General features: G+C 43.3%; 1 protein-coding gene across 1 annotated transcript in view; it reads right to left on the reverse strand.

Annotated features, from left to right (window-relative positions):
- ppp1r9ba (protein phosphatase 1, regulatory subunit 9Ba) overlaps positions 1-17,617 on the reverse strand; it is a 473,359-nt gene that overhangs the window by 66,075 nt on the left and 389,667 nt on the right. Inside the window, exons 16-17 of the mRNA XM_068013062.1 lie at positions 6,320-6,397; positions 1,190-1,373 (exon numbers count right to left, since the gene is read on the reverse strand). Of these exons, the coding sequence (XP_067869163.1) occupies positions 1,190-1,373; positions 6,320-6,397 (262 nt within the window). The remainder of the gene's footprint in view (positions 1-1,189; positions 1,374-6,319; positions 6,398-17,617) is intronic.

Genomic DNA, 17,617 nt, shown 5'->3' on the forward strand with positions numbered 1-17,617 from the left:
TACTGTTGAAGAACCTTTTTTCCCATCGGACGGCTGTGAGGACTTCAAGCAACCTTGGACTGTTTCACATCCGGCAGGAGCGTAAATTTGCAAGGACTCTAATTTTTTCTATTTTAAATGTTGTTTATATCTTCGTAGTGTTTAAGAATTTAGTTTTTCTAATTAAACAGTTAATTTGTTGATTTAAAGACACCTGGTTTGGTTAGCCTCATTCAGGGAGGTTAATAGATGGTACAATTTGGCTGGGTCTTTCGTTAATTTGGAAAGTTTAAAATGATATGTTAGGCAATCTGTGGAGGGACGGGATTGAATTAACAGTGCGTTTCTCCCACCACAATCAGAATCGTATATTTTGATTGGGGGCTTTGACTGGAGCGGTCGGTTGTAACACACACATGAAAAATTAGACTTGGAAGATATTCACTGTTTATATTAAAAAACAGATGTCAGGATTATAATAGATTAAAATATCCTGTACTGGAAATTAATTACTATCCAGTTATTAAAGGGATAATATTATTTGCTTGGGGATGTGTTTGGCAAACCCTTTGATTTTTGCTCATAAACACACAACATAAGGTATGTCGCATTGAGATACGTAAATCGCACTACTTGGGAATTATGCCATTAACATCAAAATGGTACAAACCTCTTCTTTTTCTTTTTCCTTAAAGGAAAGGATATTTTTGCATGAAGAAAATACATCTTTATAAGCAGAGAGGTGTTATTATTCTCCAGCTATAGTATAGAAAGCCGGTAGCACAATTATTTACTATAATGATTACTACATGTTCACAATAGAACAAAATTCCCAAACATTCCATTAATATCCCTTGGTACTGAAAGTGCTGCTATATATATGTATTTGGACTTTATTTCTAAATCTTATTAACCAATTATAAAATTAAATGCATTCATAATATACAAATGTTTGCATTGTGTTTCATTTGGTCCTATGTCAATATGTCTGTCTGACTGCTCTCAGTTTTCTCACTGTCCTGAAAAATACGTAGCCACAAACTTTCAGCACCAGACTAAAGTGATTTAGCAACAATATTAGATTTATCTTTTGCAGTTTTTAAGCTAAGCCTTTCCTTTTGTAGAAAATGTAATAATTTCCACATTTTCAACTGCCCATAAACCTGTTGATCCTTTCCAAATCAATTTAAACAGAAAACGACAGCCCCACCTGCGAAGCAGACTTTTTCGGGATGAGTCCCTGGGAGGACATCCTCGGAGAGCAGGTGGGTGACATGGTACCACTGGAGGATGTTGATCCTTTGCTGCTGTCTGTGAACCACGAGAAAGGCACAAGCTGTGGCACTGCAGACTTTGCAGAGGCCAGAATACTGATTGGACTGTCAAAAGACTCCCTACAAACAGGAAGACATGAGAGTCAGGACAAGGAGCTTTATCAGTGTGGTCAACAACAGAATAGATAAGGCCTTTTCATGCCAATCTAGGAAATTAGAAAAAGCTCACTAACAGATTTCAAAAAAAGACTGTCATAGCCCCTTGAAAAGCCAACAACTGAAAAACTAACTTGAATATAGGCCTCATGCCACATGAATACAAATAGTTAGATTAAGAGTGCAGTGGTACAGGACTCTCACAACTTAAGCTGCACATTAACCTTTATTTGATCCCTTTATAATGCAGAGGATGTAGAAATTTGGAACTCTCTCCCCCAAAAGACTGTGCCTGCAGGGACAATGGAGCTTTAAAGGCAGATAGATGAAAGCTTGGTCAAAGACCTGAAGCACCAACTCTGTTTCTCTCTCTGCGGACACTGCCAGACCTGATGAGTTGTTGAAGCATTTCCTGTTTTAATTTCAGATTTCCAGTATGTAGTATTTTGATAGATTTGTTGATAGATTTTTGTTGGGTAAGGGTATCAAGAAATATGGAGCAATGGTGAGGAAAATGGAAAATGAGGTGCAGATTAGCCAACTGAATAGTGGAGAGGGCTTGAGAGACTGAATAGTGTACTCCTGTTCCTAATGTTAGTGTGTTATTGCCGGGGAAGGAAAAGTCGATTACAGAAAAGCACAGTTTACAACAGAGATGAATTTACTGAGGCGGATGTGATGCTGAGGGCATAATATTTCAAAAGTAATTTATTCTGGAAAATTTGCAGATGTTTTAAATATGAAATTAAAGTAGTTGTGGGAACTTCAATGCAACTTTAGAGTCCAATACCTTTCATTGGGGATCCTATCCTAGATACATTACATTAGTTTGCAAACTGAAACCTTTTTGAATACACCCACAATAATCTCTACAGGTCGTGTATTTTGCAGTCAAAAGACAAAACCGACTCATTATCACATCTGTTTCTGTCCTGGAAGCCCTAACAATTCAGAGACAGGCAGAGAATTACCGGATTGAGAGTAGGTTAATTTAACTATTTTAAACCAGCATATTTTATTTTAATTAGCTTAAAATAAAACCTTATAGCTGAGTTCCAATAAAGGCATCCACCTAAACATTAACCTTTTCCGACCTCTTTTAGGTGCTGAACAATCTGCTGCACATTTCAAACAACTTTTTGTTTTTAACACTTTGAAGCATGAGGCTAGAAATGATTGTTGGGGGCTGAATTTTTCCTACAGTGATGGGAAACAGAGATCGAGACTGTTTCCGGGTGCCGAACCCGCCCCCAGGGGGAAAACAGCCACTCATTGTGATTTTCACGGGGGGCGCCCCCTTAATTAGCCTGGAGACTGATTCGCCATCCAATTAAGGATGGCAGACAGGCTCTCAAAGCTGGACGGCCAATCAGAGGCCTTCCAGCTTAACAGGAGCAACAGGCTGTAATGTCAGGTAAGTAAGAGAGAGAGCACTTCAAGATGGAGACGCCCTTTGTCCAACTTTTTTTAATTTTTAGATACAAAATGGGTTTGGCTGCCAGGCCACCACTGTGGGGGTTCATGGGGGTGAGCCCCTCTATAATGCAGCTTGTGGTTGCTCCTGCACCCCATGCAGGCAGGGAGGGCCTCTAGGCCTGTCTGGAGCATAGCATCCCACCACCACCCTCTCCACCACGGCCTACTGCCGGAATGCTGCCTCCAGGCACCTAAACACACCCCCACTGCCTTCAGGAATGTGGAAGCTGACTGGAAAATTGCAGTTGACTTCCTTTAATTGGCCTCAATTAGGGTTAGGATTAGTGTTAATGGGCCTGATTGGATACCTGCCGTGTGCAGGTGGGTAGCCCTGCCGGTCCTCAATCCCACCTTTGCAATAACGGCTCAAGGCTGGATGGAACTGGGGAACCAGCATTTCGGCCGGGGTGGGGGAGGGGGGGGGCTATCTTTAACTCCCGCCCACCTCCGAAACTTGCCTGGCAGGGACTGAAAATCCAGTCCCTGGCGATAACCAATGCTTAATGAGTTAGATTCACGTTCTTCTATCTGCTACTTTAATGGAGGTGTTAACCTATTTAACCTGTAACCTAACTAATTGGATTGATTTTGAAAGCTTCCCATCTACACACCAACTGATTTGATTGGTTGACAACCTCAAATCACAGCAAAAAAAGAAGCTGATTACTTTTGGTGAATGGCTGACAAGCTGGCACAGTTTAAAATGCCAGCCGGTACATATATGTTTAATAATATGCCTTTCTTTTGACAAAAATTATTTCAATGCACTTTCTTCTGCCTATAAGATCCCTTTAATTCTTCTGATGAAATTTTCTTTGAGGAATTATACATTTTGTATTGTCATTTGTTTAATAGTGATCTACTGCCAGAATGAGACTTGATGCTGTATATCTTTAATCTCTACAGTAACAGACTTTCACCTTTCTTTTGCCACGTTTGTGCAATGGAAAAAAAAAGAAAAAATTGGAACTTTATGAATAAGATACTAGACACAAAGAATCTGCAATTTTAAAGGTGTCATTTACTCTGGGCATTGAGCTTTTGACATTTATCAAGCTCAAGAGTTGATATGTGGAATTGCAATACTTTAAGACACTGCCGGTAATCAAATACCTTTGCCAGGAACTTTCTTGGGGTTTCTCCCAGTCATCCACTATAACCTTGGCACAAACCTCAATTGTGCTTGTAGATGTGGTTCCTACTGGACTTCTATCAAATATATGGGGCTTGATTTTAAGAGCCTGCCGCCAATCTTGGAAGTAAGCTCAAAAAATGGCGGCCCGCATGTGCGTGCCACACGCTGAAGAGCCGCTGCTTTCCCGTGCGGCAGCTCATTTAAATAGCCGAGGCAGCCCAACCCACCAATCAAGTGGAGGGGGGGGGGGGAGCTGTCCATTGCATTTTTAAAGGGCAGCCAGCCCTGCCAGCATATTTACATTTTTAAAGAAGTATCCCCCCCAAAATTTATCAAATAAATTTCTAATTCCCTTTCCCACCCCCCAATAACAATTACACTAACTATCTGCCCTTCCTCCCCAAAACACATACCTTTTAAATCTGACCATCACCCGACCCCTCCAGACTGCACAAAGTTTAAAGTTTACCCCTTCCCACCATCCCCTACACCCATTACGTTTATTTGACCCCCCCCACACTGAAAATCTTACCTCCTCCCCCTCCCCACCAGTGTCACGCCAGCTTTCCCCAGATGGGGAATTGAAGGCACGGGCGTGCCAGCCGCCGCACTGAGGATTGCAGCAAGCCATGAAGACTAAAGGTAAATTTATTTAAATTTATTCATCCCGTTCATTTAAAATATTGAAATCCAGTTCCTGTCGCCTAACGACGGGGGTGCCGCCACGGAGCATCATCGCCGCCAGGAGGATTGGGATAAACACTCTTGTTGTTGGCCTCCATGGTGGATGCTGCTGGAGACATCGTCCGGCACTCCCCGCCACGGAACCTGACATCGTGGGCTTGGTAAAATCCAGCCCATGGCATTGAAATAGGAGAAGGCTCAACGAAATTCCCAGTGCTTATCTTTATTAAACACTGCTCTGTGGTTCATGGGAGGCATTAGAAGGAGTTCTCCACAGAGTATGTTGGGGAAGAAGGGAAAGTAGCCAGCTCACATGCTGGTTGTTGGGCCAGATCCTTGAACAGACAGGCAGTGGGCTGGAGTTCTTTTGTGGGCACAGGAGGTGCTCTCCTGTTCCCACAAAAATAAAATCGAAAATTTCTTTGTTCCAGTTTTCAGTGGTTTCCTTTAAGGACTTTGGGTGAGGCCAAAGAATGTACAAAAGAATGGAGTATGTTCTGGGCACACTTGGCCCATTTGTACCTGAAATTATCAGCTGGAGGCCTACCATTGGCAGAGGACTTTGATTTATATATTTAAGCAGTCTCCCAGTGGAAATGGCTGGGCATACCCCTCAACCATTTAAAGGCCTATCTGAAACTTGCTTTAGGCAGCTTTTGGGCATCAATGGCTGAGGCAGGCCCAATCTTCAGCTGCCGACACACGTTTTTCAGATGAGAAATGGGAGAACGACTGTAGGAAAATTGCCCCAATGTGTCTCAGCTGGAATCATTTTGAGTAGAAAACCTATCTACAATGAATTCAGCCTACAATCAGAAAAATGACAAAAAGATCAATGCCCATTTGGTGAAAATATGTAACATTCCAAACAGGATTTCTCCTCAATCCAGTTAAATATGTTTCAGATCCCTTGGCTGAGAGGATTTGATTTGTGATTTATCTCTAGGATCCCTGGCTTGGTGACCGAGGAGAGAGGTGCCCACGGTTTTCATGGCCTTCGCCACTTGCACAGCCTGGGACACTCCCAGTTCAGGCTCACCCCTGGCAAGGTCTTGTGCTCGGTTCAGAGAAGGAATCAAGAATGCAGCTGTCAGCCTGGCAGGATGGTGATGGGGCCTTATGGTGTTGCAGGCCATCTGAATTTGCCCTGCAGAGTTTCCTGGCACCAACCCCAGCACCAGGTTACATTTGGTACCTGTTTGTTGGGAGTACAACATGGATGAAGAGAAATATGAGGTGGGAGGCAGAGTACGCCTAATCCACACAGAGGCCCAGTTATGTGAGTTTCCAACATTTCTGTTTTGTTTTTTAGTTATAACTATATTAGAGATGGGGACAAAGACTGACTGATAATGAAGAATCACCCGATAGGGTAACAAAGGGTGTTCACTTTCCAAATGGCGTGGGAAGGTGGGGTGACACAAGGATGGACATGTCAGTTGACCAATGGTGGGAACGAGGGGCAGGGCAGTTGGAGGTGGAAAGTCATACGGTGAAACATCCTGGAATAGAGTTGGCAACCCTAAGCAAGGATTGAGAGTCACTCTTTAAACTCAGTGCTCTTTTAGCTGTGTCAGAAGATATCACAGTTCACTAAATAACAGTTTGATTTTACCTGCTACCAGTAGACAGTCTGTTGGCTGCCTTCTCTGCTTTTCTTCCTTTCGTGGAGGACGATCTTCGTAACTGTACCCTGTAGATAGTGCAGGTATTTATTATAAGACCTAAGTATTACTATTTGAATTCCTCAAGCCTATGAGTAGTGGGCTGGATTTTAAGAGCCTGCCTCTGATCAAATTGCAGTATTTTCTGGGGGCCTTTGTAAGTCTACGTTGAAAGCTATAAAACCACTTGTCTCAATCGAATCTGGCATTTTTTTAATTCTAATCTCAGGTATTCAGAGACCTTTTATTATGTGATGAAGTTAATTGGAGACATCTTTAAATGATTGGACTCGCACAGTAGACGGATTCAAATTCTCCCCTTGCATTGTCTATATTTCCATTTATGATTTATTTCTGTGTTTACATCCGATCATTTATGATCTCAAGCTTTTCCCTGTCCTGTTCACTCATCTACACCATCCGCTTAATTTATTTCCAACATTCATTTATTCTGGTCAAAAGTCAAGAATTTTTGATGAGACACTTTCGAATTTTGGTATGTTTAAAAGTATTTCCTGTCCTACAACATTTTTCAGTGCTGCAATAATGATCCTTCAACACGCCTGAAGCAGCTAATGAGCTGCTTAACCAGTCTAAATTTTAATGATTGTTCAATATAGATAAGGAGTACATGGTTGAAATAGAAAATGGCTGACCAACAGTGGAGGAAACTCCAATCTCCTCACAAGATACTACACATTCTGAAATGTGTAGGGGCATTCCTAACATTGCAGCTCAAGAATGAAGTATAGCACAGATAAAGATGTAAGGGGTAAAATTCTTCTTGGTAGTCGGGTAATGCAAACAAAAGCAAATCTGCGGAACGTTTTCTACCCTGTCCTAATTTCTTTTCCAAAATTCACCCCATTAACATTTGGCACGGGTAGGATTTTCTCTCTGGCAGCCTGATCAAACTGTTTTAATCCACCATACTATTTTTTGAATTTTAATTTGTTAAGTTGCTTAATTTATCTTCAAGCAAAATTAAAAGTGACTAGTGATTTTTTTTTTTTAAATCACACTATTAAAGCCTGATACAAGACCCTTAAAAAAATTCCGAGTTGCTGTTGAAGGAGTGATTTTTGCTGGAGACTTCATTTCATCAGTGACTGAATGTCCTGTATTAATTTTACACACATTCACTGACTGTCCAGTATATGTATTGTTTACATACATTTCATTTATTTTACAAACTACATGAACTTTGAAACAAAACTTCAGGTTTGCATTTGTGCTCAGTTACCATGATTGGCACAATAATACGTGAAAGGAAGCCTCAACAACAGTGCTTGGATCACTACTACTCCTGACTTTAATAATTTCCCATCCAGATCAGGAAGATTTATTTGTGTTGTCATCACAATGTCATAGTGACAATTCAAAAAGTCAGTGTGCTGTAGCTCATGTAGGGGATTTGCTTTCTAGCACTATCTGAGGGTTTTGGCCCCAAATGAAAATGTAGATTTTTGACATTTTATTTGACAGATTTTCCATTTTCTCTATATATGTAAATATTGTTTTTGATACATAGTTCATATCAGAGAACAGACTGAACTGGACTGTAACTATTTTATAACCATTCTGTCAATCTGTTGTTAGAAAATTTGCATATTTACTTCTTGACTCCTGTTTTAACTTGTTTCTTGGTACATTTTCTTTTAAGTCTAGAATTTACTGTTGGTAACATTAGCTGAACACTTCCAGCCCAAGGATTAACCCATTTATTTTTAACTGGTTAACACTGCTGTTAAAATAGCGGACTAATGATGTTCACATGAATGTGTTACATTTTTAGGTCTTTTCTAGCCTTCTTAAACTATCTTCATTCACTCTCATGTGTCAGTCCCAATTGCCAAAAGCTTCAAGATAGTCAATCCTTGTTTTGATATCTAGGTAAACTAATGATAACATGCACAGAAGAGCAAAGACTGTCTGCTAATTACTTTTCACTATTGGACTTACTCCTCCACAAGATCTTAATCCATTCTTTGAAAGCAACATATGACACAATGCCTCTTTTTAAATTGAAAGTATCAAATAAATTTATTTTACCCAAAAGGTGAACAAGCAAATAGGAAATAATCATAGGCTGTGGTTATATTTACAATAAACCTCCTTCCATCTAACTCAAGTGGACAAAGTAATGAAATGATTGCAACTGTAAAAACTGAGCTGTTTCTTGGAAAAGTAACTTTTAAATCATACAGTAAAACAAAAGCACAATACTGCAGATGCTGGAAATATGAAATAAAAACAGAACATGCAAGAAACACACATTAGGTCGGGTAGCATCTGTGGAGAGATTGGGCAGAATTTTAACTGCCTATAGGTGGGAGAGGTGGGTTCAGGGGGGAGGGGGGTGTTAAATCCCTGGAAAATGCCAGTGGGTCGGAAACCCGACATGATCCTGCCCACTTCTGGGCGTCACTGGGGCTTGTGCCCAGGCGAGCGGAAAACTCTGTGGAACTATCCAGTCAGTCAATCATTTAAATATTTAAATAATCAATTAATTGAGTATTTAAATGTTGGCTTTAACAGCCAGCACATGGGTTTTCCGAGCTGTGTGGACTCACCAGGATCAACCAGGCCAGAGCACAGTGGAGAGTACTTCTTCAATGAAACTGACAGACTGGGAAGCCTTCAAACAGTGAAACTGAAGAGGTGCAGCCCTGCCTAGTTGAGAGGCTGCTGCTCACAGCACTTCTTCTGCGAATGTGCTATCATTGCTTGACAGGTGATTTCCAACTTCTTGGAAGTCAGTTCACTTCACTCACTTTCAGCTGCACTGCATTGCTGTCAGATTTCACCACAGCATGGCAGCAGATATGCAGCTGCACCTTAGACCTCTGATGAGGAACAAGAGGAGCAGCACCAACAACATCAACAGCACCAGGAGCTGCAGGAGCAACACCAGCAGCAGCACCAGCTGCCTCCTCCTCAGGCACATGGCGCTCCACAGGATGGAGGGAATGAACACAGAGATTCAGTTCAAAGAAGGAGATACCCCCAACGCAGGGTCTACAGGCAGAGGATCTTCTTTCTCAACATGTCTGAGCACCATTGCTACATGAGGCTCAAAATTTAACGATGGGTCGTTGATGACATCTGCAGTCTTCTGGAACAAGGCCTCCTTCACAGTGAACCAGGTGGGCATGCATTGCCAGTGGCTGTCAAAGTAGCTGATACTGGAGGGCCATCCCCGGTTCTCAGACTCTCCCTGAAGTTGTGCACTCCATTCTCCTGCAAGGAGAGAAAGCAGAGAGTTAGGAGTGTGAGAAACGGATTTTTTGGTGAGGAGGGAATGGCACCAATTGTGAATGGTGAGACAAGAGTGTAAAATGCCAGTAAGATGAGTGTGTTAGTGTTGGCTGTTCAGATGTGCATGTAAGGAAATGCCTTGAGAGAGGAATGAGTGGAGCTGCAAGATGTGTTGGTCTGAGGAGTGTTGTGCAAGGAAGTGCTGGGAAGTCAGAGTGTGGGGGTTGGCACCTGAAAGTGAGATGCCACTCACCTTTCCAGCATCATGAGATCATAGTGCACCAAGAGATTCAGTCTGCAGGTTGGAGGGACTATACTCCTGCTGCTCACTTCCTCTGCCACTTCTATCCACATCAACTTAGTTTGAGAGACTGGCCTCTTTCTCCTGGCCATGGGAAAAAAGCACTCCACTTCAGTCCCTCAGATCCAGTAGCAGGACCTCCAGGGAAAAGTCAGAGACCTGGGGGTTGCATTCCCATGTTTCCTTTCCATTCCTGTGCTCCTGAAGCCTCAGGAAGCAATGCAGATTAGAGCTATTCTAACCCCCTACTGGGGTCCCTTTCACTAGAAATCCTTCCTTTGACAGAGTGGGGTCATCATCACACCCGGACTCTGTGATTGGTCGAGAAACCTAGAGGCAAAATGGAAATACTGTGGCTGAGTTAAAGAGCCTGACAAACAGGTTCCCGACCTGCTGCCGGACCTCCCTTCACCCCGCCCAAAACTGCTGTGTACAGGTCTGTTGTATTAAAATGCCATCCTTTGTTTCAATTCCATGATCTTTTATTAGAACTGATCTTTGACATGATACACTGGGCGGGAATTTTAATTAAAAAATGTGAGTGGAATCGCAACTGGGCAGCTGGTTCAAAGGGCTGAAATTAACAGCAAGTCAGGAAGCCGACTGCAACCCGCTGACCTCCGCCTTTATCTTCAGTGCGTCAGTTGCATGTGAGAAACCCCCTTGGGAAAGGGTTATCCAATTTAAATATGGTAAAAAGGCAATTAACTCCAACTACATGGGTTGTCCTGGCTTCCTGGAACTCACCGGTGAAAGCAAAGCCATTTAATTCTGTCACAAGGTGGTTGGGAGACCTCCATCTCCCTATCTCTAGTGACCAAGCATATTGAAACTCAGCTTATCTCCAGCACCTCCTCCTCTGCAGCTGTCAATAATGGAGATGGCTGGAGGGCCACCTCTGGTTCTCTGCCTCTTGCTGGTGTTCTCTGCTCTCTTTTGCAAAGATGGAGTGACCCATGAGCGAGAGAAATGGAAATGTGTCGACTGGGGGATGGACAACATTTGTTGAGGGTCACTGTGAGGGTTAAGTGTGACATTATATTAAGATGAGGGTGAGTGTCAGTGGAGGAAGGTCAGATGGGGAGGTACCTAGACAGAGATGGATAGTACAGCTGCAAGGTAAAGTGACATGAGGAGTGATGTGCAGCAGTAGGCTTGGCAAGGCAGAGAGAGTTGGGGTTAGACACACTTCAGGATATACTTGAATGTATCGTTGCACTCACCTTTCCTGCCCTGATTAGGTCATTAAACCTTTCAGAACTGGATTGAGGATGTGGCACCACAATCCTGCAGCTAACCGCTTCTCCAATCTTCAGCCATGCCTTCTTGTTCTCTGAGGCAGGCTTCCTTTTCCTGTTGGCAGGGAAGAGGATCTCCCTGCGGGCCCTTACAGAGAGTAATATCATCTCTAAGGAGGTATTGGTGAACTAAGGTGCTGCCTTGCAACATTGTGTATCCATTGCTGCAGTTCCTGGCTCTGTTGAAACACCTGAATAATTCTTCAGCTTTCATCCTAGCAGGTTCCCTTTAAATACTTCAGGAATAGACTCAGATTGTCATCACACCCACTTATGCTAATTGGTTGGGAAACCCGGACGTCAGATGCAAATGCAGTGGCTGAGTTAAAAAGCAACAGAGAAACACACTGCTGAAACCTTTGGGTTCTCTATGTGCTACCGGACTTCACTGCGGCCAATTAAAATCCAGCCCATTAACTCTGTTTCTCTCTCTACAGATGGTGCCTGACATGCTGAGTGTTTCTAGCATTTTCTGTTTCAATAATAGTGTTCTTACCACTGCAGGACTCTATTTGATATGGTTTCTTAGAAAAAGCATTTTCCTCTTTGCAGTAGTTTCAAACTGACTCTTCAAACAGATTCAATGATTTGAACAGAACAGTTCCTGGGAAAGAGTTTTGGAAATTTATTGATTTTGGAGATCTCACCGTTCAGATTACAAACAGATGTACACACTGAACCAAACAGCATTGTTTGTTTCAATTGCATCTCTCTCCTCTTCGTCACTGTTGAAACTTGCAAAATTGTATAAAAATAAGAGGGTCGATTTTAATCCAGAGTAGGTTTTGGGCAAAGCACAGTAGCTGGCTTAAAGTTTAGGTTCGGGGCTGTTTAACTCCTGGGCCTGAAATTTAAATGACTGTGGTAGAGAAGCTGCCATCCAGTGAAGATTGGGAGTTTCAGCAGGATCTTGTGGGAGGGAAGATGATGGGGTAGGGGAGGCTGTGAGTTTCCTCTGGAACCTGAAGGAGGACTTGTGCTCCTCAGGATCTCACAAAGAAAAGTTTTACTCTGGCCTCTTCAGTCTGCAGAATGACTGCATACTTACTACAGCCGACCAACAAAGTCATAGTTTCCCTGCTCAGCACCTGTTAAAATGCCATCAGGTTCTACTGACAATATAGGGCCTCACACCCACCTCATCAAGCAGCCATCAAATGAGTGCTGCTCTGCTCCATCTTAAGTCCACAGACTAAGTTTCTTGCCTCCATTTTTACTCCAACTGCTTTTGGAAAGATTCACAAAGAGTAAAATACCTCTATGCATCCACCTTCTGTCATTGATAGCTTTTCCACCTGGACATTAGCCTGGTTGACAGCCTTGGCTGAGTCCGGAGGAGGCTGCAGGACTAGGCAGATCAGATCTACGGCTCTGGGTGGGCTCAATGGTGGTGATCCCAATTGGGGGGTCTGATCCTCGTCCCCAGGGGGTTTCTGATCATCTTGGGTTGAGGGGGGCTTCAATCCCAAATGGGGGTCCAATCCCCTACCCCGGAGGGGGCCCAATCCCTGACCCTGGGTCCCAAGGGTCATTTACGGGTGCGGAGGAGAGGGTGGCGGTTGTTTGTATGGGGTCTGATGGTGGGTGAGTTTGGGGTGGGATGGTGTCGGGAGGAAGTATTCCTTCTGACCTACATGGATCTCCCCAAGACTATCCTCGACCCTCATTGTAGCTGCCAGGAAATCTGGCCGGCCACAGTTAAACCTGCAAAGCAGGTTAAACCTGAGGCTTCCAGCCTCATTGACACATTTAAAATGCCAACACGCCTCCTAGGAGCAGGTTGGCTGCCCGCCTCTTCTCCCACTATTATAAAAACCGGACGTCAACGGGATGGAGGTGGAATTTGTGTCCATTTAACCCCCCACCCACACCCATGTTAGTTTTTCAAAAATTATTCATTCATGGAATGTGGGTGTCGCTGGCTAGGCCAGCATTTATTGCCCAATCCTAATTGCCCTTGAGAAGGTGGTGGTGAGCTGCCTTCTTGAACCACCGCAGTCCTTGGGGTGTAGGTACACCCAACAGTGCTGTTAGACAAGTGACATTGCCACTACACCACTGTCTCCCCCTCGTAAAAATTCACCTTATTGTATCAGTATGGTCATCTCTCTACAGATTTTATGGGATTTAATTCAAGATTTCACTCCTTTTTTAAAACTAGGCATTGGAATTCATTGTAAAATGTCAATGTTGAACCTTACAGTAAATGGAAATTCTGGCAGTATCTGCACTGATTGCATTTTTATTTAAACAGTGATAAACTAGGTTTAAAATGATATTTTTTACAATATGAAAGGTAATACGGGGTCAGGGACATGGATATTTGGATCAGCCCTTCAAAACTCAACATTTTCTTGGGAAGGGATCTTCCTCCAGACTCCACCACAAATTAAGTCTTGCACATTCAACTTCTGCTTCCAACTTCTAAATATCTAAATCAACCACTGCCAGCCAATTTAGAAAATGAACAATTAGTTTCACCAGTTTATTATTATCTTTTAGTTTGGTTTTGCTTTTCTTCCCCCAGAACATATCATATGTCCTATTTCTAACCCCCAAAAATGGGATCATGACCTCTTTCTTGACCTCTGCCTATGTTTTCAGTGACACTTCAAAATCTTACCCTACAATAGCATTAAAATCAACAAGTTTTCACTTGATTGTGCATCTGTAGAAGGTTCCACCCTTCTTTACTACTGAGCTTACCGTGTAAAAATAGCCTTTTACATTTTGCTACTATTTCTGATCTATTTATGATCGGTAAGAATGATCAGACCAGAGCTAACGTGTGAATAATCCATTAAGAAAGATAAAGATGATACATATTTTTACGACTGAGGCGGGAGCAATGCACTTTCAATTCAGTCCCATTACTCCTCAGGCCACAGCATATTATTAAAGTTTCCCACCTACTGGAAATTAGTCAAATTATTAACCCTCAGAATAAAACACATCAAACCTGTTATCTTTAAACAACAACAAATTAACTATTTATTCATAAACTAAATCTTAAACAATACTGAGATAAATCGATGTCTGAAAAGACTTTATAACTTCTTAATCATCCTAACATTCATGCACACACATACATTCAAAAACTAACGGTTAACCAGTTCTAAAATGATGTTTTAAATTAGAACTGTTTCTTAGGAATAATAGAACAACTGGGTTGTAAGTCTTGGTTACTTTCCCGGAGCAGTGAAGTGTCCCAGAGTCGAATAGTCAGATGACACTCAAAGTCTCCAAGCGAGTTGATGAACAGTCAGCATCACACTGATGTTTCAACAAGGAGTATAACAGCAGGTCTATTTAGATTTTTGAATTAGCAGTCTATTGGTAGAAACTTTACTGAGAATTCCAGAACTCCCAGAAACACGAAAGGCAACAGAAAGTCACTCCGGAAACAGAGACCTCTTAGAGACTGGAAGTAAAAATGAATTTGCTACCTCCAACAATGCAAAGATTCCTTTCCAGGGGTCCTTTCCTCTTTAAGTGAAACACCTAAGCCAATGTAAATTTTCTGCTGAGAGAGAGAGACAAAATCCTTCCTTCAAGGAGAGCACACTTTGCTGGTGTGCCAGATCAAACCAGTTATAGCCAGTCTTTACTCACAGTCAAACAGATGCAATACGGCAGGTGACTGCATCTCTCTTGCTGTTGCTTAGGAACAGGCCTGCAGCTCGCACACACTTGCCGGAATTTTACGCCACCACAACGAGCGGGATGGTGGTGGGGGGTGGTGTAAAATGAAGCAGGAGGCTCTGACCTGCTCCCGTCTCTGCTGCTCTTAACGTAGGGCGGTGGGAGGGGTGGGTGGGTGGGGAGCGAAAAACGGCCCATCTGCCCCAGGTCGATCAAGGCCCTTAAGTGGCCCTCCACGCGGATTTTACGCATGGCAAGCGGGCGTCCTGGAGCCAGGAAAAGCCACCTGGAAAAACCAGGCAGCTGAAGATTGTCTCGGGGGGGACCCTGATCATCAAACACAGGGTGCCCAATGGAGGGCTGCGCCCGCTACCCCAGCCACTCCCAGCACCCGACACGCCCCCCCTTCCCCCCAACCGATCACCCTCGCATCGCCGGGGCCCGCCCAATTACCCCCGGTGAGGCAACCAAAACTTACCTTTCCTCCTGGTTTCTAGACATCTTCACTTCCTGCTGGGCTACAGTCCCAGCAGTGGCCACCTCTCCTGGTGGCGCTGCTGGGACTAAGAGCTGCCGGCCTGTTGATTGGCTGGCAGCTCAATGAGGCCAGACATCCTCCCTTAAGTGGGTGGAAGTCCCGTCTCCAAACAATTAAAGCCTGGGGACCCATAAAATACAGAACAGATCCCCAGGTGAGGCGGAAGTGGGTTCGCCACCAACTTTTACGGCGGTGGCCGGCTCCTGTCCGCCCACCATAAAATTACGGCCACTGTTCCCAGAGAATATTAAAACTTCTATTGGTCTTAAAGGCACACAAACCCCCCCTTAGTTTTTAAACAGAGGGAAAAAAACACTTCCGTGACAGTATATAGCACCTTTCACAATCACAAGCCTTTCACAACCAATAAATGCTCCTTTTTTTCTAAAGTGTAGTCACAGTTTTGATGTGGGAAAACGTAGCTGCCAATTTGTGGACAGTGTGCTCCCACAAACAGTAATGAGATAAATGTCCAGGTAATTTGTTTTGATGGTTCTGGTTGAGGGAAAACATTTAGCACAATTCCCGGAGAACATGGTTAATGTGAACAAAAATACAAGATAGCAGAACATAGTTCAGTCGCTAAATAATTGTCAAAAAATTAGTTGACATATCTGGGTTGATTCTGAATGTTATTCACGAAATTAATCACCAGATTTTATATCTAATAGACATTAGTCATTAGTATTCTTGAATCCTTGTACACACCAGATGTTGTAAGATCGTCAATCTGTGATAAATGACAGAAAAACTAATGAACAGAAAAATAAATTCTAAGCAAACAGGCCAAATCACAATTTTCCTTTGACTATTTTGATGATTAAATGATATGTAAACCAACATTATCGACGTTTTGCAAATAGGGCTGTTTTTATTGCTTCATCAGTAATAGGAAAGCTCATAGACATCCTTTCTGTTCAATATCCCTAACAATAATACTCAAATATAACACACATTATTTATGGCACTCTCACTTCTGAAAAACATCGTTCAATGCAAGATGATATTTTACGGTTCTCACAGATAGGGTAATGCAAGGATCTGAAGTGGTTCCTTCAGGCAACGAATGTTTGATTATGAGAAAAAGTGAAGGCAGCAGTTTACCACAGAAGGGAATAAACTGTGTAAACCAATCTTCTATGTTGTTCACAATTTTTCCAAGGTTTTCTTTAATCGGCTAGTACATTCCAAAAATTGTTTGAGATTGTTCAGTGGAAATTAGTTGCAGCTCATTTCTGGGTCCATAACCAGCGTGCCTCAACCAAGAGACCTGATGGGCTATAATTGGTCCTTGGGCCTCATTAACGTTTTTTGCACAAGCTGCCAGCGTCTGTCAAGCCTCATCAGCAACAACCCACAGATAAGTCGTTAGAGGGAAATGGAGAAACAATGTGTGGAGGGGGTGGCAATCTGGATACTATGGCATCAGGGAAGCACTCCTGGCTCCACAAGAATACCTTTTCAAATTTAAGAAAATCTTACCTTTTGGTGGCAATTACTGATTAGGCCATTGCGGCAGCTTAAAAATCCCAAGAAGAGCATGCTCAGCTCCTGCTCCCATAATCAAAGCCAACTTCAGCAAGGGGGACTGAAACTGGCATTAGGCCACTCATTTACATATTTAAGGGGCCTGACACCGGTTATAGGTGACCATCTGGGATGCCTGCTACCAATATGGCACTGCGCAAAAACAGACATCTGGCACACATGTGTTCCGAAATTGGTCCCATCTGGAAAATGGAAGCAAAGAATAATTTCTACCCCTGTATTTTTGACTGAGCTACAGAATGTCTTCCTTTTGTACCCTGTCAACAACTTGCCAGTGGAATTCAGATACTCTAGGCTGCATTTAATACTCTGCCCCGTGGTGGGCTTGGAGGGGGGAGGGCATTTAATCAGGCAGGATGGTGGCGGGTGGGACACCTTTCCGCCTCTACCTCAATTAAGTCCATGTCAGGAAGGTCCGCGGATGCCCTTCCCGCCCCACTGCCAAATGAGGCCCTTAAGAGGCAATTAATGCCCAATTAAGGGCCTCTTCCTGCCACCGCTGGTATTAACCCAGCAGCAGGTGGGCCAATCGCCATGTGGGGAGCACAACATGAAATCCTATGCTTGCTGGCTCCCCGGGGGCCTCGTTCAAAGGCACTTAGTGGCTGATTAAGGGACCCGGCATTGGGAAGTGGGGGGAGGGGCCTCCTGAAAGCCACCCCCC

The sequence above is a fragment of the Heterodontus francisci genome, chromosome 33, assembly GCF_036365525.1.
Source record: "Heterodontus francisci isolate sHetFra1 chromosome 33, sHetFra1.hap1, whole genome shotgun sequence".
NCBI lineage: Eukaryota > Metazoa > Chordata > Chondrichthyes > Heterodontiformes > Heterodontidae > Heterodontus > Heterodontus francisci.